The sequence below is a fragment of the Nematostella vectensis genome, chromosome 8 (assembly GCF_932526225.1).
Source record: "Nematostella vectensis chromosome 8, jaNemVect1.1, whole genome shotgun sequence".
In the NCBI taxonomy this organism is placed as follows: domain Eukaryota; kingdom Metazoa; phylum Cnidaria; class Anthozoa; order Actiniaria; family Edwardsiidae; genus Nematostella; species Nematostella vectensis.
In genome coordinates this window covers 9038964-9062394 of record NC_064041.1, presented here as the reverse complement: position 1 = coordinate 9062394, position 23431 = coordinate 9038964, and the positions used below count along the sequence as shown (strand labels likewise).

The window sequence follows — 23431 nt, the reverse complement described above, 5'->3', positions numbered from 1 at the left end:
CCATGGCGAATAGACCACCCTCAATGAACAACACCACGAGAAAGCTCATGCCCAGGGTTCCTCCGGCAAGCACAGCAGAGAGGATAAGCGGAAGGAGACTGATACCAAGTAAAGTCGAGAGGACTGGTCGGTGGCGGAGAAATTGACCTAGTTGACGGGCTGCCTGTGTTCTCTCCGTAGCACAGCAAAGATCATCGTAAAAGCTTCGCGGTCGGCGGTTCAAGTTATGCAATCCTTGGCTTGAATATCCATTCTCTCTATACACGTAGAGTCCCGAAGGATCGTTAGGTGAAATGTTTTCTTCATGATCTGTATCTTCAGCCTCGTATATGCTCGGTGAGCTCGGTGAATTATCCGCGATAAGTTGTGAATCCCCTTCGGATAAATTGACATTTGATACATTTGCATCGTCAAAATCCACCCCTCTATTACAAGTCTGCGGCAAGGTGTCGCTATGGCAGTCGAAGAGATCAGAAAGCTGACCTGCATTTCTTGTACACCACCTCGGGCGTGGTAAGTTGTAGGGTTCGTCAGGGTAAAGTGGGACTTGTTCGCGATGGCTGTTGTAGGTTGCGTCCAAGCGCATTGTAGCATCCTCGGTGGCACTCGCTTCCTGGTCACCCGCATCCATTATTTAATTGCAACTAAACAATTGTTTCATTACAGACGAACCAATGTGGAAACGGATTGGTTTAGACTTTAAGGATGCGCACACGTAGATAGTTGCGCGGGTTGCATCACCTTCGTTGCCAATCTTCTTCTCTTTGTTTCATGTTGCTGACGTTTTTCTAATTCATTCTGACGTCAGGACGCGCTCATGAGTGAGCGAGCGGACCTAAAGTCGATTTTTTGGGTGGCTAATACGAGCACGCTCCTACTTTTGGAAGCATTTTTTAAGAACATGCCAAGAACGCGCCGAGGCTAAGATAGCAGAAAAAATATTGCTTTTTAGTCCGATGCGTTCTAAAATGCAGAAAAGAAATGACAACCAATAATAATATATTGGATATTATATTTTTATATACACTAAAATTTAAGAACATCGTTAAGAGCAATTGCAGACGTAAAATGACATACAAAAACAATAAAGCACAAAATAGTAAATGATTGGTGAAGCTATGTGTGAAACAAAACGCCCTCACATTGATTGCACTAGATTAATTTGTAACCTGGATGTAGGTTGCGGAAAGTGAAATGTTAAAAACAAGAAAACCGAAGAATTCATCGCGTAACGTTGCATAGAACTAAAATTAATAATTTATTTGAGGAAATAATAACCTAATTGGCCCGTGACCGATATAACCGTGTAGTTCTGATTGAATCAAAACAACTGACTACTCAAAATAATCAAATAACGACTACAAAGATTGGTGGCGTTAAAACGGCGTCATGCTAGCATTGTATCCTCGGCAACGGACTGCTCTTAAAATAACGAATAGCGTATTATTGACGAATATAATTGATAATTGAGATTTAGTCTTTTTCATTTCCGATTCCATATTCAACGTAAGGAAGCAGAATAAAGCTTAAGGGTAGTCAGGTAGTGTTTTTTTTATATTATGGATACTGATTTCTCCTAACTGATAGAATACACGCACTTCGTTTTTACGTTGGCCACTGTTTTTAGTCAGCCGTCCGTCATAAGAGGAGAGAAGAAACTGAAGAGATTTGGATTCTTTTGGTTGTTTTGGTGTTTCGCTTGTTTAGGCATAAAACATTATGCACAACTGTACTACTCAATGTCGAGAGACAAATAAGCGAAGAAATCTTGAGATTGAAAAAAGCTTTATAATTTATTTAAAAAATTTAATAAAACAAGATCGCGGCTTTACCAAAATAGCCCATGGTAATGGATGTTTTCTCACACTTGGAATTGCTAGGAGGACAAAGTTAGTATCAACAAATATGCGGCACGTACTAAAAAGCGGTTAGTTCAGAATTATGACAGCCGGCCGATAATGGATATGAGACGAATCGAATCTTTCAAAATTGCGAGACGAATCTTTCAAAATTGCATAGCGACGTATGTTTTAATTTGTCTTTGATAAAAAATTTACCGAAACGTAATCATGATTTAATTGACTATTTTTACGAGAAAGTTTTTTTCTAAATTAGCATTTGCCTGATTCGGTTTCTTGGATTGTTTTTTTCTCATTTTTTTTTTAATCTATTTTTCCTTGCGCTTCTTACAATAGGTCCAGTCCAGTCCTCTAAACCAATAAGAGTGCACGAAAACGCTGTGATTAGAGGTGGGATAACTTTATGGGAAAGTTTCCAAACCCCAGACACAGACAGAATAAAACCCCTCAAGCCTCAAACAGGTCGTAAAGATAACTAGTCAAAGCCTACACTGATATTAGGTCCTGGGTGTTCGTAGACTAATGGCAATCAAACAGAACTCTGCAGAGTTTGCAAGCCAAATAACAACAGGTCTAAGAAGTGATGACTCTGAAGGAAACATCCAGGTTAACAAGTCGCCACTTTCTGGTGAGATTACTGATTATTTGCAAGAAAGAAAGGATATTGAAGATATTTATGTGCATGGAAGGTGGAAAGTTAGGATCGAATCAAAGCTTGAAGCGCTCGAACCAGTAATTTTATCCATAGTTTTACAAGCTTTTGAAAATGCTAAACATATCCATAAAATGTTAGTTTATGTAAAATACAATGGTTATCATATAAAAGATGTCGAAATCTCAAAAACAAAAGTCGGTTACAAAGTGGTGTTTACACCTATAACACCAGGGAATTATGATGTGGAATTAATGATTGATGAGGTTACGGATAAGCTGAACCTGCTAGTTCAACCGCAAGCTTTGAGGATTATCGGGGAATTACTTTTGAGCGTACCGGTGAAGCACCCACGATCAATGGCAGTAAACAAAACCAACACAAAGCTAGCGTTAACAAACTATACGTCACACAATGTCGCTCTCTTCAACTTAGAGGGAGAACTGATTGGAAAACTAGGACTGGATGGAGTGAGGGACAGATCCGGACGCATGAAATGGGAGACTTGTCCATCTGACTTGGCTTTCATTGACGATGTTCACATTGCAGTTTCTTGCGTCAATAGCGATAGAATCACAATTCATGACACAGATAGCGGAGACACAATTAGATCCTTCCATACCGATGGAAATTGGGGAATCGGAGTAGATCCTGGAGAGGACCGAATTATTATAGTAAAAGATGTATGTAACAAGCGAATACAAGTTTTTACAAGTGAAGCAAAGTTTTTATACTCGATGGAGCTAGACGCTCTAGAAGATGATGTTCATATATCTGGAAGTATTTTTCACGATAAGACATTTATTGTCTCTGATTTACGGAATCATGTTTTAAGAGTGTTTCGTCAAAAGGGCCTGACCATCTGCAAGGAGAGGAACATAGGGCAAAGAGGGGGAAAAGATGGTGAGCTGTGGCAGCCGCACGGGGTTACTGTAGATAAAGATGATAATATCCTGGTTTGTGATACAGGAAACCATAGGCTTCACAAGTTCAATAAAGATGGAGATTTTATTGGGAAAAGCGACCTGATCGAGGAGCCATCGATAATCGTGTGTCTGAATGACGGACGATTACTAGTTCGTGATGAAGAGAGGGAAACAATTTTTATTATCAAGTGAATATAAGAATAAATCTATGAGCAAGTGGTTCAGTATTTAACAAATAAATAAAAAGAGCAAGGTTGGGGGAGTGTATTACTCTTTTTTCATTACTTGTAAGGACCAATGAGACGCCGTTTGTGGCTCGGGGATAGCATAGCTAGCGCGTGTCGAGAGGGGGGAGGGGATAGCTAGCGCGTGTCGAGAGGGGGGGGGGGAGGGGATAGCTAGCGCGTGTCGGGAGGTGGGGGGGAGGGGATAGCTAGCGCATGCCGAGAGGGGGGAGGAGGGGATAGATAGCGCGTGTCGAGTGGGGGGGAGGAGATAGCTAGCGGAGCTCAGGAATCGCTTACAATGTGAGAAAATCATTTGCCATTTTAAAAACAATTCCAAGGCCGGTGAATCAATGCATGGGGCCCAACCTCCACTCCCTCTGACGTAAGTAAAGTTAGTTGGCGTTCGCCTTTGTTCCGAGGGTTTTTCTCAGGGTTTTACGGTATTCCTCCCTCCCTCGATCTAAGATGTGCTTTGTGGTCAAACAAAAGATGTGTGGCGGCTGGAAAGCTTTACAAATTTTGCCAAGCCTGGCCCACACTAACGATTCCGGGAAAGTTGAAGAAAAGATAGGCGCAGCTCCCAACACACAAAAATATTAAGATGCGGCCCCACGATTCTAGCGCTTCTTAGGGTCCAAACACTCGACATTTTAAGAAAAATCCTAACACTAACCGCTTTTTTATTAATATCTTTTGCTGGCGCCACCGCTCGACTTATAAACCCTTGACAACATGTGCCGGAATCGAGACTTCCCTGCTGGGCTGACTAAGACGCCAGTGAAAAATGAGCAGGACTGACAAGCCAATAAGACGCATTCTTAGCATCAATGATGTCATAAATGCTGCGTGGTTACCATGCATACATGGCAAAACTGACAAATATTGTTTTGATTTTAACTAAACAGATGACGTGTGCTGATAAATGTGCAGATTGAACAACTATTGAGATGTATGCAATCATTGGGGTGCCCACAATCTTTATACTAAATGTAGCACACCTTTGAGCTGAAACAGAAAACGAAGTGCAGAACCCTCCCGCCACCATGGACACATATCAGAGCCCAAGTCAGGAAATCATCAGGTCTTTACAAAATATTGCGAATAAACTGCGCATTTTAAGCATCAAGGCCACAAACGCTGCAAAATCAGGGTATGTATAGATCACAAATATTATCATACTTCCCTTGTTTCTTGACCTTGTTTCTAATAGCAGAAATCGCCCAAAAATAAAAATAGAAAATAAAACTGCTGTCAGGTGGTACCAAAATGTTGGTAGTTTTACTTGCTAAAGGGATGATTCACAGTTGTACTATTACAAAATAGGCGGTGTCTACATCCGCAAACCCGCTCCCCTCCCCCCCCCGTCGACCCACGGGCGTGATTTGTGTAATTACAATGTAGAAAATAGTAAAAGAATTTCAAGGTTTTGATTTACCGAGTTCCGCGTTCGCAAAGGGGAGACTACAGGGGAGAGAGAAAGAAAAACGCAATTAGAAAAAACAATCAAAATGAATATACAAGCAGATTTGAGGGACCCCATAAGGCGATTTGGTCGGTATCCCTGAGTTATTGTCTTGGGTTCGGGAAAATATTTCTATTAATTTCGATTGCTTAACGTTTCCAGGCATCCTACGTCATGCACATCTATCGCAGAGTTGATATCAGTGTTGTTTTTCCATACGATGAGATACAAAGGTAAATATTGTTTTCAACCAATCAGAAAGCGAGATTACGGGCAAGTGTTGTAGGATTCTACAACCCTTGCGCGTAATCTCGCTTTCTGATTGGTTGTTAGCTATAGTAAATCAGAGGACATATCACGGGACTCTTCATCTGCACAATCCTTGCAGGTTCACTTGAAGCGAAAGAGACGAAAAACCTTTGGTTCTAAACCTTTCCTAGTAAATTTATTTTCCATCCTTACAAAAGGAAACTAAAAAACGAAGACTGTAGGGTTTTTTAAAACCCTAGCTAAAGATTTTTGCTAAACCACGCGCGCTGCAAACACTAGTCACGCATCTGGGGGGGTTGACACCCTGTCCATGAGCACTTGCGCGTGATTTTATAAGTTAGAGGCAAAAAACGCGCGAAATTCGCGGGAAAATCCGTCAAAATGGGCATTAAAGAAAATTTCAAATTATCCTTATTAAATTTGTAAAACAAGTAAAACGAAACCTAAATAATTAAAGTTGGAGTCACAAGCTAGCTCATGTGCGTTTTTCAATACATTATGCAATAATGGTGAGTAGATTTGGGTTGTGAGTTTTGAGATGCAAATTAAGACGTCGAAACATTGCCCCGCCGTCTTTTTTGTTTACATTTTTGTAAATATTTCGTATTCTAAGAACTCTTTACTCTAATACTTTAGCTAGTTCGATTTATCAGGCCTTTAGTAAACTATCTATCGGGGTCTACCTCTAAACTACCTCACTCCTAAGGGGCGAATTTTGGCCTTGAAGATAGACTTCTTATCAACTGTTCTCTGAAAATTGATCACGTCATCTTGTCCTTCTTGTTTTACTGGGGTTGCACGAACCGGTTGTCTTAGAATTTGACTGACTTAAATAACATATCAAGCACAGATTTGATGAGGATCTGCAAGAAGAATAATTAGACTACACTTAAGCCTTGAGGCCGAGGAATATTTTGCCAACTTTGGCTAGAAAAAGAGGTTATTATAGGTGCATTCTATTTTTCAAACTTTCTGCGCGCACTTCACGGGCAATCGGGAATGACGCCATTCCCGGCCCGCGCGCACGCTATTTTTTAAAGGTTCTTTATTTTGTAGTCATTTTTAGCTGTAGGAAACAAATTTCTCGTGACAATCAGTGAAATCTTTACCAAGAAAAATGAAAATACAGTATAAAAGGCATTGGTATTGTAATTAAATCGTTAGATCGTCCGGGATTGAGTAATGAAGGCCCGTGGGAGAAGGACGTGGATTTGAAATGCAAAAAAACCCCATCTGTTTTCAAATTTAAATCTTGAATTTTCATTGTCGAGGCATTCGGCGATAATCAAACTAGTTTGTTACTCGGAATGCCTCGGAGCTATTCCATCTTGCTCTTACCGCCTTCATGACCACAGGTAACCCAAGCACTCGGTTTGTATTCTAGTACGCAAGAGAAGTTGTATAGTGATGAAAAAATTAAAGAAAATAGACTTTCTAGTGGACTCACTTTATTCTTGTCTGTTTTCGGGGTCTCTCCTGAGTATTATGGGCCCATTTTACTCACTCGTTTTCCTTCCCTCTTTGCGCCATCACGACGCGCGGCGGTTGATAATATGCTTTGACGAAGTGCATCATGCGAAGGGTGTTAACCCCCCCCCCCCCCCCCCCCCCATTCGCTCACCATTTCAAACTAGCGCGCGCTGTTATCATTTTTTTTACTGTTTTCGTTGTTTGTGTTGTAGAAACCAAATTTCAGATAGTTTTATGTACTCAATACGTGGTATGTACTCTTATACAAGCGCTACGCTCTTCTTGACTCCACAACATTTTGATCATGAAGTGACGACAATCGTGTACATACCACGGAAAACTATGGGAAATTTGTTTTATAGATTATTTTTCCCTTAGCGCTAGCGTGGTAACCAGTCCTACATTATTATAAGCGCTAAGAACGTGCACGTTTTCGCTTCTCCATATCTTTGACTAGCGAAAAGTCATCTTAAAATTCCGGTATATGAAATATGAAAAAGTTAATTATTTCCTTGATCTTTTCATTTTTGTTTAGAAAAACCTAAACCTAAAGTGCTTAGAAAACTTTCAAGATCAAAAGAAAGAAAATCCCTCATACAGAAAGTGTTTTATTGTTAGCACAATTCTCATGTATTAATGAATTATAATTATATTCTGATTTAAAATGGTTTAATGGTCTTAAACAAAACCTAGCAACTATAATAAAAAAAAAGTGTGCAAAACAACATGTAATTATAATAAACTGATTGTTTTACTGTGTTTTATAGTGCGAAACATGCCTGCTACTGATTCTAGCATGTGTGTTTTAGTGCCATACATGACTGCTACTGATGCTAACGTGTGTGCTTATGTTTTATATTTCCGAACATGCCTGTTAGAGTGGTTTTTAAAATCCCGTGCAACAAAAAGTAGCTGTTAAAGTGTAATACACCTTTTGTTTTTCATTACCGAGAAATACGCATTCATTTTAGCCAAAATTACAAACATTTACGCCGATGTACTGTCATTTAAGCGAAAGTAAAATCATTCGAACTAAAAGGAAATACATAAGGAGCTATACATAATTGAGTGCACACAATTGCATTTTCTTCACATTCATTTACACTATTCAAAAACCAGGAATAAAAAATCTATTTTCATTTGCGCGTTGATACATAACAATAACACAAACAAAATGCAACATGATACTAGTACTCAAAAATCACCCTTCGATCATTCCGCCGTTGAGGCAGCGTGGTAGATAGGTTTGCATGAACCTATACCATTCGGCACATTTAGGCTGTGTGATGGTGTTGATGTTTCGTTGAAGGCGCTTCCAGCAACAAATTTGTGCGATAAATTCCTAATGGTACTCCTCTGTTCCTTGCTTAATCTCTGTTGTTCATTTCTGCCTGTATTTGAGGCCGTGAAATATCTGCCTTTATCGCTGCTTTCAAACAACTTAATACCTGCTCTACAGGGTTAAGAAACGGACTGTAGGGCGGCAACATTTTTATTTCTGTATTTGGGCCCGGGTTAAAACGGCGAAATGATCGAATATCAATTTTTAGTGCTAGTATCATTTATTTTGAATGTAAGTACATTATAAGGGCACAAATAAACGAGAGGTAATTGAATAATTATTTTAGGATATTGTTTGTCATAAAGGGCTTATTGTGTGTACGGAGGCACTAACGTTTATAAGAAGCACGAAAATGACTTTCACAAAATACCATTGTTTGCACATGCTGTAATAAAAATGTTAATGAATATTTCGTTCACTGTATTGATTGCGAGTTCTCGTATTAATGGAATTTTATTTGTGCTATTGTTATGTATCAACGCGCAAATGAAAATACCATTCCTGGTTGTCGAATAGTGTAAATGAATGTTAAGAAAATGCAATTGTGTGCACTCAATTATGCAAAGTTCGTTAATGTATTCCCTTTTAGTTCAAATGATTTTACTTTCGCTTAAATGACAGTACATCGGCGTAAATGTTTGTAATTTTGGCTAAAATGAATGCGTATTTCTCGTTAATGAAAAGCAAAAGGTGTAGTCAAGACAGAACAAAAGAGAACAAAGACATTACAGTGTAGTAAAATTAGTACTAAATAAACTAAATAATCACGGGTTTCGGTTCACGGGTTTTTAAAAACCACTCTATACCGACTGCCTGTTATACTGTTTTTCAGTGTCTAACCCGAGAGATGCGTCCAGTGATCGGTTTGTTCTGTCCAAGGTAGTTCACTTCTTTTGATTGTCAATAGGTACTCGAATGACACTGTTCATCTATCACTCATTTGATATTGTTTACATTGGTGATGATACATGATAAATTGATTCTAAACACCGAAAACACCTACATCTAAAACTGGAAATCTAAAAGTTCAGTGGTACTTTATTCTTGGATGGTTATTGTGTTTTTTTTATGTATACACAAGAAAGTATCAGACTTTATTCAAGGATGGTTATTGTTGTGAAACATTATTAAAGTACACTAGCATACACCCATTGACACCAGTTGGCCAAAATGGGACGTTCGCACAGTCTATTTCCCGTGCAGTTCGGCAACCATGGACATCTGTTACGTCGTTTTTAGGACTCGTCAGCAAAGCATAGCCGGTTTACCTAAGTTAAACTTCAGCAATTCTTCAATGAACTTCGACTTTGACTCTAACGAAAGCCACAGTTTAGTTCCATGTGGGATTTAAACCAGCGACCGTGCTAGTGTGATGCCAGTGTTTGATTGACGTGTTTGATGAAAATGTATGATTGACGTGGTTGATTGACGTGATTGGTTGACAGGGCCATGCAGCGCCGATTCTGTACGCCGCGTGGTGCGAGGCTGGTCTTTTTAGTCAAGATCATCTTATGACCCTTAGAAAAATCGACTCAGAGCTTGAAGGTCACCCTGTGCCCGTGAGTATAAACGGAAGCCTAGGACTGATAATTTCAACAAAGACGTTGTATACAACTTGTGGTACCTTTTTAATCGCAGCGACAAGTTTTTACCGATGTCGGCACTGGCTCCCTCGGTCAAGGACTAAGCTGCGCATGCGGAATGGCATACATGGGAAAGCACATCGATAAGGCCAGGTAACACAGCACACAAGGCCCGGTACATCAACACATAGGGCCAGATAACCCAGCATATGAAGCCAGGTTACGACAGGTTACTTAGCACGTAAGGCCAGGTAACACAGCATATAAGGCCAGGCTACTTAGCACATAAGGCCTGGTAGCACAGCATATAAGGCCAGGTAACTCAGCACAACAGGGCGAGTTTAGTGTGGTTCTGAACTGCAGTCTATTTATTAGGGAATATTTTCGGGGCGGATCCAGGAATTCCAAGAAGGGGAGATATAGAGGGCGAATCAAGGGTTTCAAGAAAGGGGGGGCTGGATTCATTGTTCTTCCGTGGATTTCCTTGTATTTCTTCTTATTTCTAAGCCAAACATCTGAAAATAGGGGGGGGGGGGGCTGGATTCATTGTTCTTCTGTGGATTTCCTTGTATTTCTTCTTATTTCTAAGCCAAATATCTGAAAATAGGGGGGGGCTGGATTCATTGTTTTTCCGTAGATTTCCTTGTATTTCTTCTTATTTCTAAGCCAAACATCTGAAAATAGGGGGGGCTGGATTCATTGTTCTTCCGTGGATTTCCTTGTATTTCTTCTTATTTCTAAGCCAAACATCTGAAAATAGGGGGGGGGGGTCTGGATTCATTGTTCTTCTGTGGATTTTCTTGTATTTCTTCTTATTTCTAAGCCAAATATCTAAAAATAGGGGGGGGGGCTGGATTCATTGTTTTTCCGTAGATTTCCTTGTATTTCTTCTTATTTCTAAGCCAAACATCTGAAAATAGGGGGGGCTGGATTCATTGTTCTTCCGTGGATTTCCTTGTATTTCTTCTTATTTCTAAGCCAAATATCTGAAAATAGGGGGGGCTGGATTTATTGTACTTCCGTGGATTTCCTTGTATTTCTTCTTATTTCTAAGCCAAACATCTGAAAATAGGGGTGGGGCTGGATTCATTGTTCTTCCGTGGATTTCCTTGTATTTCTTCTTATTTCTAAGCCAAACATCTGAAAATAGGGGGGTGGGGGCCGTTCGGCCCACCCCTAGATCCGCCCCTGATTTTGCTATTGGTGTGTAAACGCATACAATAACTAGACCTTCAGGGTCTATCCTACTAATTTGTATTGCTCTTCATGAGATGCGAAGGACACGGCTCTCCAAGGTTATGGAGCGAGGGAATCTAGGTACCTTGGGAAGCCTATTGCTTCATTATGTTGTAAGGCATGAAATCCGGGTCGAATACTGGGCAGCGCAAAACAACACCTCGAACTGCAGTACCGCGTGTCCCTGACACTTGTTAATCTCTATAGTTACCGCGTGTTTTGTCTCCTTGGTGACGGCGAGTCGGCAGAGGGCGCGGTTTGGGAGGCGATGAGCTTTGCGAGTTTTTACAAACTGGATAACTTGGTGGCCATCTTCGATGTCAACCGTCTGGGTCAAAGCCAGCCAACGGCGCTACAACACAAGATGGACGTATACAGGCAGAGAGCAGAGGCTTTCGGGTATAGCTACAGTCTTGTGTCACGGCTTCTCACCCTATTGTCACGTTTTAAATCGTCTTGTCACGAATGTCACGTCTTGTCACGGTGTTTTGCGTCTTTTCTTCTCGCCGTGTCAGGCAGGCCCATAACTGGGGGTGCGTTCCACCCTCACCTCCCTCCCCCCCCACCCAACACACACGCGCGACCAAAGGGTATAAATATGAAGGTACGGACTAGTCAAAATATTCATATTATACGTATTCTTGTTGTGTCTCGTTGCCAAACGGGATGTCACAGTCTTGTTTCTGTTTGTCACGCTGAGATTTACGATCGCCTTTTTTTTTTTTTTTGCTGCGACACGCATTGTTTTGAATTACGTTGACGTCTTTTCGCGCTGTGTCACGTTTTCAGGAGTTTGTCACGAAGTACCGATTTGTTGTTTGTAGGTGGAACGCCATTGTAATAGACGGACATGATGTCGAGGCTGTATGTCGAGCCTTTCATGAAGCAGAAATCACCACAGGGAGACCAACATGTCTGCTTGCTAAAACATTCAAAGGGAGAGGGATTATTGGTAACAAAAATAACTCAGCATTGTCGCTTTTTTCACTAATTATTTCCTTTACCTTATTTTGTTTAGTTCACGGCTTTTTTGTGGCAGACTTGCTTTCTTTTTGCCTTTACTCTCTATGTACAGTAGTAGCGGATTCATGTGGGCTTTGTCCCCTCACCCCACCCGTTTCAAGATATTTCCACCCGAAAAAAGAATCTAACTCTACCTTTGTTACACGAGCCTCTAACCCAGGCCCCCACCTGAAGTACAACCGCTGTCACTAGAAGCTATACGTAACGAGGAGCAATGGATTACATTTTAAATGAATGTTCAGGTGTGGAAGATAATGACGGTTTCCATGGTAAAGCGCTCGGTGATAAAGCAGAGCCCGCGATAGCCCATTTAGAGAAGCTTATCAAGGGTCCGGTTTACTATCACAACCCTCGGCCTGTGATTGAAGATGCTCCACTACTTAAGCAGACAGAAGTCAAGTTATCAGAACCCCCGAACTACACTCTAGGGCAGAAGGTACTTCTGTATGATGATAATGACGACGACGACGGCGACGACGATGATGATGATGTAATGGTAGTGATATAAGTGATGATAGCGATGATGGTGATAATGATAATGATAATAGTCATGACGGTGATGATGATGATGACGATGATGATGATGCTGACGACAATAATAATGATATTTACATTGACAAAATAATTTATGTATAATTAAGATGATAATGAATTATTTCTGATTCTCATACCAATGAGGTGATTATAACGTTAACGAAACCGACTTACTATCATTTATCATCTCTACCTATAGCTCCCTATTCGTAATGCGTACGGTACCGCCCTTGCCAAGCTCGGCACCTCGTGCGATCGCGTGGTCGCGCTGGACGGCGACATGAAGAACTCCACCTTCTCCATCACCTTCATGAATGCGCACCCTGATCGCTTCATCGAGTGTTTCATTGCGGAGCAGAACATGGTGGGCGTGGCCGTGGGGTGCGCCACGAGGGGTAGGGCTATCCCCTTTGTCAGCACCTTTGCAGCTTTTCTCTGCAGGGCAAGTGATCAGATCCGTATGGCTGCGGTGTCGCAATCCTCTGTGAACTTTGTGGGTTCTCACGTGGGCTGCTCAATCGGTAAGTCAATGGCTATAGGTACACTTTAAATACAGGATCCTAAAGGGCTCTAAAGGGATAAGGGGATTTTAGATTCCATTAGTAGGAATGAGATTCAGATCCCCATCTTTTAAATCCTGAAATACATAAAATCGTCCTGTCATAAGTAGCGATTATTGAGCTGACCAACTGATCGATCACAGGAGAGGACGGCGCTTCTCAGATGGCCCTTGAGGACATGGCCATGTTCCGCGCGCTTCCGGGAAGTGTTGTGTTCTATCCCAGTGACGCAGTTGCTTGTGAACGCGCCGTTGAGCTCGCTGCGAACTATCCAGGAATAACGTTCACACGTGCAACACGACCGGACTCAGCCGTCATCTATGCCAACGACGAGCCGTTTGCAATTGGCAAAGCTAAGGTAAAATTGTTTACGATGTTTGCCATTGGCAAAGCTACGGTAAAAGTGTCTGCAATTTGCAAAGCTGAGGTAAAAATGTCTACGATGTTTGACATTGTCAAAGCTAAGGTAAAATAATCTACGATGTTTGTACAGTGGCAAAGCTAAGGTAAAATAACCCACGTTTTTCGGCCAGTGGCAAAGCTAAGGTAAAATTAACTACGATAAATTGCAAGGCAAAGCTAAGGTAAAAATGATCTACGATCATCAAACTCTGGAAGCACGGGTGGCCTAGTGTGTTAGCGCGTCGGCCTCTCACCGCTGTGGCCCAGGTTCGAATCCTGGCTTAAACTGGGGATTTTTTCCGGGTTCCTGCCTTGAATCGAATTTGTCACAAGTGAGTTGAAGTTATTCTCCCGTGTTTCCAGTCTTCTCGGATAAGGACACTAAACCGGAGGTCCCGTCTCTTCAAGCTGCACTACATTAACCTGAACCGAAGGGACGTAAAAGAACCACTGGGGACGCAATAAACCCTCTGGCAGTGACCACCCCCAGTGACAGTGCTTACTTACCGAGGAATCGGTCTCCTAGTATTAGCGAAAGCTACCTATAGGAGTAATAATCAAAGTCCGATGTTTTGCCAGTGGCAAAGCTAAGGTAAAATAATCCCAGTTTTTCGGTCAGTGGCAAAGCTAAGGTAAAATTAACTACGATAAATTGCAAGGCAAATCTAAGGTAAAAATGATCTACGATTTTTGGCCAGTGGCAAAGCTAAGGTAAAATAATTACTTGTTTCATCTAAAAAAAGAGGTGTTTGGAAAGGATCCTTTTTTTCCTTTATTTCGTTCTTTCTTATTCTTTTTTTTTTCTGTCTGTCTTCCTTTTTTCTTTCTATTTTTTCTTTATCTCTTTCTTTCTTTCTTTCTTTCTTTCTTTCTTTCTTTCTTTCTTTCTTTCTTTCTAAACTGATGTGCCCTTTAAGGACGAAACCGCAGCTGCCCATGGTTTCCGGACTGCACATACAATAGTGTGCTAGCGTTGCGTCTTGGCCCGACTTGTGCCGATATGTGTAATAGCAATAGTGTTATCTTTTCAATTCCACTTTTTATAAGTTCAAAGAAATCCGCAAATAGGTGAGCAAAGGAAACATCAGCAAGCAAATATGAAAAGCTTTCACTTCCGTTAAAAAAGAAAACAAGATTTAACTGTATATCTTTGGCTAAATGTCTTGTGATATTTTGTAATATGTAATGATAGCGTGACATCTAAACGTTGCGTTACAGGTCGTTCGTCAGTCAGAGGATGACCACGTGCTCGTAATCGCTGCCGGCGTGACGTTGGACGAGGCAATGAAGGCAGCCAATCATCTTGAGCTTGAGGGCATTCATGTGCGCATACTGGATCCGTTCACAGTCAAACCGATCGACAAGGCTGGCATTGTGGCTAACGCGAAGGCAACCAACGGAAAAGTCGTTGTGGTGGAGGATCATTATCACGAAGGTGAGGGGAGAGGTGTTCGGATGCGCATGCATTGTGGTTGTTTTAGGGGCAAAAACGTCTTTCAATATCAGGTGGATGACGAAGGAATGCCGAAGATTTTTTAGTCTAGCTCACAAAACATATAATTACAGTCTACATAATTGTCCAACGCAATCCCTTAGCTTACGGTTTAATTGTACATCTTATAAATGGAGTAGGGTACGGATCAAGAGATGCGCTACCTCGTAAAAATAAAGCGTTATAAGGGAGTTTCGGTCTCTTCATAGATCGTTCAACCGTGACCAACGGAAAACTCGTGGCACGTCCCCTTCAAAAATAAGAAAGGGAAGTCGACGCAACTAATTTCGGCCTGAATAAGTTTTCAGACGGAATAATTATTATTTATTGATGATATTAAATAATCGCTATATCCATACCCTTTAGGATAGTCTTGGCAAGCCGTTTTCCTAGTCTTTGATTGACCCCAATGCTGAACAGTTATTATCCATTTTCAGGTGGTCTCGGGGAAGCAGTTTTTTCTGCTATTGTTGAGTGTGGTTTCCGGGTGAGGCATCTGGCCGTACCACGTGTCCCTCAGAGTGGGCCATGTGCAGCGCTTCTAGAAATGTTTGGGATATCTGCGGGATGCATCATTAAGACAGTGAAAGAACTAGTAGGACAGTAGTAAGAACAGACCATCTCAGGGTTTTCTTTCATTCTGATTACATAATAAGTGTTTAACTCAAGCTAAAATTGACTTCCTGGCTTGCCAATATAAATAAATAAATAAATATCATAGCTTACCATCTTTTCTTTTAGTTATGCTAAAAAAGAGAGAAATACTTTTTGGGGGATGAAAGTCAAGCACGACTGCAATTGCAATATCTTTAAATTAAAATAGAAGATAAAATGTGATTTGTTGCCATACATTGTTTAACTTGGATAATAATAAAAAAATTGTCACATTAGTGTACAACTTGACAAAAATAAAGAGATATAAGATAATAAATTCATTTCCCATGTTGTCTTTTATTATTTACCCATAGACATACCCATTTTAAATGCATTTGTTCTCTTGTTTCTAAATGCAGTACCTACGATATTTTATTCTTTTCTAACAAAATACAGGAAAAGCTGATGCAGGCTTCAAAAACAGACTCGGAAAACTTGTGCATTTTTCCTTAAAAGATACCACATACGGCACTGACATTATTTTGGGTGTGAAATTAGCAAGGAATCCCCCTTTTTAAAAATTATGGCCACAGTAAAATTGTGCAAGCCAATGCTACCAGAACCATAAACATCATATAATTTAAAGATGATATCATAAAATGAAGTACTGTATCGTTCAGAAGACTTGTGAACAAGCCGACTGCATACAAGATGGATCTACCCCTGATCATGGTCATTGTACAGAAACTACAGTAGCTTTTTGAAGATGATAACGTACTAATGCTGCGTTTACACTTGAGTGTCCAACCTAGGTTGAGTAACTACCCAACCTAGGTTAGATTTGAAGTGTGTGTGAACACAGTCCAAATAGCCACTTATGTGACGGCAATTACAAAGGATCCGAAACCTAGGTTTGGTTGAGCTCAACCATTCCAGGAGGCATGGTTGAGCGTACTCAACCAAGGTTACAGGCAAATCTGTTGACAGTTCTTGTCAGCTATCGCTTTCCAATGTCAGTCATTTCTCAAGTAGTGTTTACTCAATAGTCATGAGATTACCACATGTTTTTTAAATCCACAAAATTTGGCTGGACATTTCACACAATACTTTACAACAAACTAGTTTCCAAGTCAAGGGACTGCGAATCCCTAACGTACTAGCGCAAACAATGAAAACAAAAACGACAAACATCAGAGAAAACATCAGGCAAGGTGATCCCTAAAAGATAATCTTGAATTATAGTGAATCTTGCAAGCGGAAGCCACCACAAAATAAATAGAATGGCCAGAAAAATCTCAATAATCGCAGTAGCAATTTGACCTCAGAATTCAAATTGATAACACCGGCGCTGTTCCAGCTGAATAATCTACCGAGGTTAAGTTTTCAAGTGTAAACTCATTTCTCCTAATCAGGGTTCAGTTAACCACAAACTGTACCTAGGTTGGCACTCAAGTGTAAACACAGCATAATATAAAGTATCATACAAAAGACTTGTGAACAAGCTGACTGCATACAAGATGGATCTACCCCTGATCATGGTCATGATACCAAAACTAGCTATTTGAAGAATAAAACAATGTAAAATAAAGTACCATACAAAAGACTTGTGAACAAGCTGACTGCATACAAGATGGAGAACCTCTGTCAAGATTTCTTCTTCTTCTTTTCTCCTAAACCAAAAAAAGATTTGACATCAAAACCTACTACTATCAACACATGCATGGGCAGCTAATATGACCATGGAAAGGAAAGCTTGAAGCATAATCCAGAGAAACTCCAACCGTCAGGGGGGGGGGGGGGAGAAAGGCACAAAGCTAGGATTTTAAGCGGGGGAGGGGAAGGAGGGCAATGGTTGATTACCCATTCAGCAGATCACTTTCTTTTAGGTATCTTGTATTTATGCCAATATCTTCAAGAGCATTGATACTTATTCCCTTCGTTTTTCAAGTATATCAACAGGCTATATTTGAATATGCTTGATAGCAATTGAGCACATCACAATAGCTTCTTAAAATCGGTTGATAGAAATTGACACTTTCACACACTTGGTATTTTGCAACAACATCAAAATGGTGGCTGACAATAGTCTTTTATAATGTCCCATAGTGAATGACTCACTGTCTGCAAAATATACCTATTTCAATAAAGGTTGTCAGTGCAAATGGCAAATGGTGATTGGCAGACCGAAAGTAACCATGTGTCTCAAAGAAAATGGATAAATAAAAAAAAATTATCCATTAGAGGTTACCAATGCTTGGCTCTGACATTGCTGGACTATATTTAACACCTTTAATTTTACGAATAATTAGTACCCATAAGCCATTTACCATTTGCCCTGACAACCTTTTGTGAAATAGGTGTATACATGTGATAAGTTGTAGGGGATAATACTATGACACATTTCTAGACAAATCCTATTTCCATAGCTGTCATCTCACACGCATTAGGCGGGAGTCTCAAGATTTCGAACCTTTTCTCAAGCCTAATTTTCTTGAAAATATCCATACATTTACTGTATTCTCCCACATTAGCTATCTTGGTACTTCTGATACATTTACTAGGTTTTCCCAAGATTTTTCCTAAAGCGAGGTTGACAGCTATGCATTACCTCACCTTCTCCTGACCCTTCTCTGTGAGTCATCGCCCTAATATCATTTGCGGGTCGCTTGCCGTGCACCAAGAGATGTTTCTGTATATCGCTAAGTTCTTTGCCGTATTTTTGAGGCTGTGAAGTTATCATCGCATCATTATATTCGGCGCTATTTTCTCGCTCTTTTAAGCTCATCGGAGGCGCGGAATAAACTGACATATTTGGCTCGCATCGCTTAGAAATTACGTCCCAGTCTATGGTGTTTTCTTCTTTGGTTGTGGCTAAAAACGATGGCCGACCTACTGTTGCGAATAATGTATCCGGCGAAGGAAGTTTACTTTCTGGTGAGTGTAGTTGTTCCTTAGTAACCTCAGAGTTGTCTGTGTCGTGTTCTTTATCGTTTTCGCTATCTGAGTCGGAACTAGAGCTATCATCGTCGCCAGTGGAAAAGAAAGAGAGAGGGTTGTCGTCTTTCTTATCGTCCGCCATTTTGGTTGATCTTTGATAATGAGCCCGCGGTCAAATACCAAAGGAAAACCATATATGTTAAAACCTTCAATTCAGAATAGAAAATTTCAATCGAGATAGCGATCTGTACAACAAAATGACACTTTATTTATATTTAAAGATGTTTAAGTTTGAATGAAGATGTGTGGTTATTCAGAAAAAAATTTGTCATATTAAATTTGGGTTTCCTGTGGATATAATTGCAGCGGTCTTATTTTCGACCCAGTCTTTTGACGTTCGCTTTTTGTAACAACCTAAAAAATGTCCTTTACAAAGCAGTTTTAGTTTCCAATTCTGTTGAGAGATCACTTAAATCGTGTCCATAACTGCTTAACTAACACAACTGATATCCAAAACTTGTATTATTAAGTCTATAACACATTTTATATAGCATGAGTAAAAGGAATTATCGACGAAAACGAATCACCGAGGACGAAGACGATGAGGCTGAAGTTGCCATCGAAGCTCTCGAAGAAAGACGAGAAATTCAGAAATTTCGAAAGCGCCCAAAAGGTGTATCGGCAGTCGGTCTTGCGTTAGGGAAAAAAGTAGATATTGAAGATGAAGTTGAGAGCGATCCATTCAAGTTGAAGACCGGTGGCTTGGTCCAAATAAACGATTTGATTCAGGATAGAGAAAGAGATAGAGAAGGCGAAGATAGCGGGAAGTCTATTAACCTCGGAGAAAACTTTGCTGCCGAAACGAACAGGAGAGAGGAAGATACGCATATGTTAAAATATATCGAGGAGGAGATATCAAAACGGAAAGGACAAGCAGAGAGCGGGGAAGACATCAACAAAGTCAGAGATAAGTAAGTTATAAACAATTCGATCTCGTTAATTAAATTTTTTTGACAATAATACTACTGCCTTCTATTGCTCCTTATAACTAAGCTAGCTATATAACGGGTCAATTGATATGGGTGATTGTATATTTATGCAAATGAATTGCTTTCTTTCCCCAGCTGGCTAACCTTAAAATACCAACAAACTATTTAAATCTGAAAGTCTTAATGCACTAGTCAATAGAAACCCCCACCCCAATGGTCCCGGGGAAGGGTGGGGATTGGACTTCGGCCCTGTACAAAACAGAGATAAGCCCCAACCCCCTCGGGACAAAACTTCAGTCAAATGCCCCTACCCCTCAGGTGCAAACTAAAGGCAACTACTTGACAACAAGTCATCTGAAATAAGCTTAACTATCTTTCAAAGCCAGTACACTTCAGCAATTACATTTGTACTAATAACTATGAAAATAACAGTTACTAAAAAAGAGGAAAACATAAATCATTTTCATCTGGCATTAGTTATCTAATGCCAGATGCATTTTTGCACATTTCGCCATGCAGCTTGCCACATGCTGATTCATGGAATTGCTTGCTACAGAAGAGACAGAGTCTCAAGCCAGAAACTGACATGACATTTGTGACGCTATTCGTTTGTCCCAAACCCCCAGGGTGGAGACAAGTCTTAGAGTCAAAAACTGTCAATTCCCCCACCCCCTTGGGACAGATTCTAGTTCGAAAGTGCTTTGAGCCCCCATGTTAACCCCACACTTCCCCGGGACCATAGGGTGGGGTTTCTAAATGAATGGTGCATAATTAAAACAATACATCTCTGTATTTTACATGGTGTTTTTTCTAATGACTTTGTGTCTTTTTAACTGTTTTTTGTTTAGCGTGATCTTTACACTGACTTTCTGAACCTCTCTGTGTTTTAATAAATAGATTACTGGTTTTCTTTCAGATTTAAAACTAAGGAAGATCTTCTTTTCCAAGTTCCCAAACACATAGATGTCCGCTCTCGACTGATGAAGTCGGAGGAGATGTTGTCAAATCAAATGTTGTCTGGCATACCTGAGGTGGACCTTGGTATAAGCGCAAAAATCAGGAACATTGAGGCAACAGAAGAAGCCAAGATGAAGGTCATCGAAGAGCAGAGAAGCAAGAGGAAACATGGACCTACAGAGATGGTACCAACAAACATGGCCTCGAACTTTATGCTTCACAGCAGATGTAAGTTGAATTTACTCAGAGTTTGGATGCTGTTGTATGTATGCCATATCATTCTGTTACTTTGGCAGATGGTGAGTGTATTAACAGGTTTTGGGCAAGTCCATGAAAATCTTATATAAGTGCTTGAATTTTAGAATTTGAATCTCAAGGTCTGGAATGTGTGGGGTTCTTCCCTCCTTGAAAATTTTTACTAGATAATTCAGCGGAACACTGAAATTTAAAACATTGATTTCTTGTTGAAATTGGAAAGTTCTCCAAGCTGAAAAAATGTTGGAAATTGAGTCTAGTTTGGATGAAAGAGAGTTTACCTACTATATACCCGGAGTTAGGATTTGATCCTTTTCCCATATTTACATGGTTTATCAAACAAGCAATTCAATAGCCCTGGCATTGTATAAAAATATTGGAGAGGGGATTTAGGGATTTGGAGAAGAGATTTCGTGTTCGGTCAAAAAACTCAAATCTGTAATATTGAGGTATTTTGGTCAACCTTCGGAAAAAAGGTCGTGAACTGAAGGCCCTGGTCCAGTCATTTGTGACGTAGATCGAGATTATTAATTATATGAGAAAATATATGCGCACGCTAAACTGGTTCCTGTCTTCACGTTTTCTTAGTTATTGCTGAAGATCGTTGTGTGGTTACAAGTTTTGCTGTCATCTTTATATCTCAACCTGGTAGTCAAATGATTATTTAATTTCAGGAAACAAATCTGCAAAATTTAGCAGATATTTTGTAGTCGACAAAATTGTTTTTGCATTGTGCGCGCGCGCTGCATTCGCAATCAAGAATGGCGACATTCTCTTTTTGAAACCTACAACAAAACGATATTTTCTTTTTTCGCACATAATGCTTCAAATTATTCTTCGCTTCATTGTGGGTAGCATTGCAAAAGAAAACACTTCGCCAATATTTTGTGGTATTGCCGTCTCTACATTTTTACAGATTTAAGGAAAATACGTTGTTTTAGATTTTCCCGCCAAAACTTGGAATTATTCACTAGATTCAATCTCCTTTCGCGCGGCCAGAAAAATTTTCAAAGATCTCCAGAAAATTCAAACTTCAATTATATTCAATTCTCGTTTCAGAATTTGAAAGTTTATCTATGCTTTCTTTTAGCTAGTTGATATAAATGAACGGTTTTAAGAACTTAAAAGTTATCCATGTTTCACTGTAGTTAAAAACGTCTCGGGTGAGGGAAGATATTTTTGCTCTTAGGTAAATCATTTCTTTACTCTACTTCAGTACTCTACCTTCTTAAAGTCCGTAAATACGACTTGCGTGACACTGTTTTGTTTTTGTTTTGAATTTTTAGAACTCTCATCATTTTGAAAAATATAACTTACCCAGCATTGCTTAATATCGTAGAAATATGATCAAGTCGATTTTATTGTACTATGGATTAAATTTCAGCATGATTCAAACGGATTTAATTCACACGCATGGGGTTTTCATAGCCTACAAAACCACGCGTCAATGTTTTTGACATTAAACTTTTCTGTCTCAGTCATGGACGAACAGAAGAATGCAGAAGCAGAAAGGAGAAAGACTGCGACACTAAGGGCCACAAAGGATGACGGGAAGGCGAAAACCCAGCCTGTGGTATCTGCTGACGAGCTGGGGGTGATAACTGATGATACAGCACAGGCGGGAGCAGCAGCTATTGGCGTAGAGGGGGTGAATAACAAGCGAAAGAGCGACAAGGTCGAGAAAGCCACTGATGACTTTTATTATGAGAAATTTAGAAAAAGGGCAAGAGATAGTTGGAGATATCAGTGAAGTTTGTTTGAGTGTTTTGGTGGCCGAATGTTTTCGAATTACAGTGATTTTTCACACTTTTCGCTCAAAATTGAAACATAAATGAAACACCGGTAAAAACAAACACTCAACATTCCTAAAGGCTCTTAATGTGCTGTTCATACAATTTTTCTACTCGCATTGTTTCAACCTTTTTCAAGCTTGCAGTTGTAAACAAAATAGTAAAAGCATATGCTAAGTACTATGGAAGAAGTTGTGCGAAGTATATCAAAAAGAAGCTGTTTGGTGTTCACGCGGTTGTCCATATTTGTTATATCTGCGTACAATCATTTGATTATGCGAAAATGATAATGCGAAATGATGATCCAGTATAGTATAACGCCATAGCTTCGCTGTATATAGCACTGTTCAATTTTTATTCATTAACCCAGAGCTGTAAATAATACGAATAAACGGACAAAGAGGACGGGCAGTGAGTTTCTGTGTTTGTTTGAACCGCAATCAGCATATAGGGGGGGGGGGGGGGGGGGGGTGGGACACAGAGTAGGGGGGGAAGGGAGGGAAAAATTATCCCTTATTGGATATTTTATTGCGGGCTCTTTGCACTAGGCAACGCACGGATAGTGCCATAGTACAGTGAACAGCTAAGTCTCTCTTTATTTAACCTAGCACAATACAACTATCAAGTTGTATAGCCTTGGTCGATACGCCAAAGCCTAAGTTTGATATTTCCCGGCATGACCTCACTCTCGGTTAGTGGTAAGTAGTTATTATTGACCTCACTCTCGGTTAGTAAGTAGTTATTATTGACCTCACCCTCGGTTAGTAAGTAGTTATTATTGACCTCACTCTCGGTTAGTAAGTAGTTATTATTGACCTCACTCTCGGTTAGTAAGTAGTTATTATTGACCTCACTCTCGGTTAGTAAGTAG

At 40.2% G+C, this 23431-nt stretch overlaps 4 protein-coding genes and 1 long non-coding RNA gene across 7 annotated transcripts; 3 read left to right on the top strand and 2 right to left on the bottom strand.

Moving 5' to 3' along the window:
• The first annotated feature begins 380 nt into the window (after positions 1-380).
• On the top strand, positions 381-15973 carry LOC5519341 (transketolase). Its single transcript, XM_048731101.1, has 13 exons — positions 381-513; positions 4570-4814; positions 5289-5359; positions 9041-9087; positions 9654-9767; positions 9847-9944; positions 11235-11426; positions 11852-11979; positions 12293-12486; positions 12784-13105; positions 13288-13502; positions 14765-14981; positions 15476-15973. Exons 2-13 carry the CDS (start codon positions 4708-4710, stop codon positions 15643-15645), a joined length of 1875 nt encoding a protein of 624 aa, XP_048587058.1. The 5' UTR covers positions 381-513; positions 4570-4707; the 3' UTR covers positions 15646-15973.
• On the top strand, positions 2222-3696 carry LOC5519375 (protein lin-41). Its single transcript, XM_001639232.3, has one exon. The coding sequence runs from the start codon at positions 2382-2384 to the stop codon at positions 3627-3629; it is 1248 nt and encodes a 415-aa protein (XP_001639282.2). The 5' UTR covers positions 2222-2381; the 3' UTR covers positions 3630-3696.
• On the bottom strand, positions 5549-6967 carry LOC116603136. The gene is made up of 2 exons (XR_007312469.1): positions 6844-6967; positions 5549-6259 (listed from the first exon to the last, which is right to left on the bottom strand). It is a non-coding gene; the product is annotated as an uncharacterized LOC116603136 (long non-coding RNA).
• On the bottom strand, positions 15970-18753 carry LOC5519340 (UPF0690 protein C1orf52 homolog B). 2 transcript variants are annotated; one of them, XM_048731103.1, is made up of 2 exons: positions 18241-18753; positions 15970-17302 (listed from the first exon to the last, which is right to left on the bottom strand). In XM_048731103.1, the coding sequence occupies exons 1-2, from the start codon at positions 18709-18711 to the stop codon at positions 17186-17188; spliced, it is 588 nt and encodes a 195-aa protein (XP_048587060.1). In that variant the 5' UTR covers positions 18712-18753; the 3' UTR covers positions 15970-17185. The 2 variants fall into 2 exon arrangements, with proteins under 2 accessions (XP_048587060.1, XP_032220062.2); XM_032364171.2 differs by having other exon boundaries at positions 18246-18752.
• Positions 18435-22971, top strand: LOC5519374 (telomere length and silencing protein 1 homolog). Of its 2 annotated transcripts, XM_032364169.2 has the most exons (4): positions 18435-18566; positions 19121-19540; positions 20475-20743; positions 22249-22971. In XM_032364169.2, exons 2-4 carry the CDS (start codon positions 19122-19124, stop codon positions 22518-22520), a joined length of 960 nt encoding a protein of 319 aa, XP_032220060.2. In that variant the 5' UTR covers positions 18435-18566; position 19121; the 3' UTR covers positions 22521-22971. The 2 variants fall into 2 exon arrangements, with proteins under 2 accessions (XP_032220060.2, XP_032220059.2); XM_032364168.2 differs by lacking the exon at positions 18435-18566 and having other exon boundaries at positions 18944-19540.
• The last annotated feature ends 460 nt before the right edge of the window (positions 22972-23431 follow it).

Coding starts and splice junctions, on each gene's coding strand:
- LOC5519375 (XM_001639232.3), top strand. CDS start 2,382: ATGGCAATCAAACAGAACTCTGCAGAGTTTGCAAGCCAAATAACAACA.
- LOC5519341 (XM_048731101.1), top strand. CDS start 4,708: ATGGACACATATCAGAGCCCAAGTCAGGAAATCATCAGGTCTTTACAA. Junction 9,945..11,234: donor AAGCACATCGATAAGGCCAG/GTAACACAGCAC, acceptor TAATCTCTATAG/TTACCGCGTGTTTTGTCTCC. Junction 12,487..12,783: donor ACTACACTCTAGGGCAGAAG/GTACTTCTGTAT, acceptor CTCTACCTATAG/CTCCCTATTCGTAATGCGTA.
- LOC5519340 (XM_048731103.1), bottom strand. CDS start 18,711: ATGGCGGACGATAAGAAAGACGACAACCCTCTCTCTTTCTTTTCCACT. Junction 17,303..18,240: donor AAGGGTCAGGAGAAGGTGAG/GTAATGCATAGC, acceptor TTTTTGGTTTAG/GAGAAAAGAAGAAGAAGAAA.
- LOC5519374 (XM_032364169.2), top strand. CDS start 19,122: ATGAGTAAAAGGAATTATCGACGAAAACGAATCACCGAGGACGAAGAC. Junction 19,541..20,474: donor ATCAACAAAGTCAGAGATAA/GTAAGTTATAAA, acceptor GTTTTCTTTCAG/ATTTAAAACTAAGGAAGATC. Junction 20,744..22,248: donor CTTTATGCTTCACAGCAGAT/GTAAGTTGAATT, acceptor TTTCTGTCTCAG/TCATGGACGAACAGAAGAAT.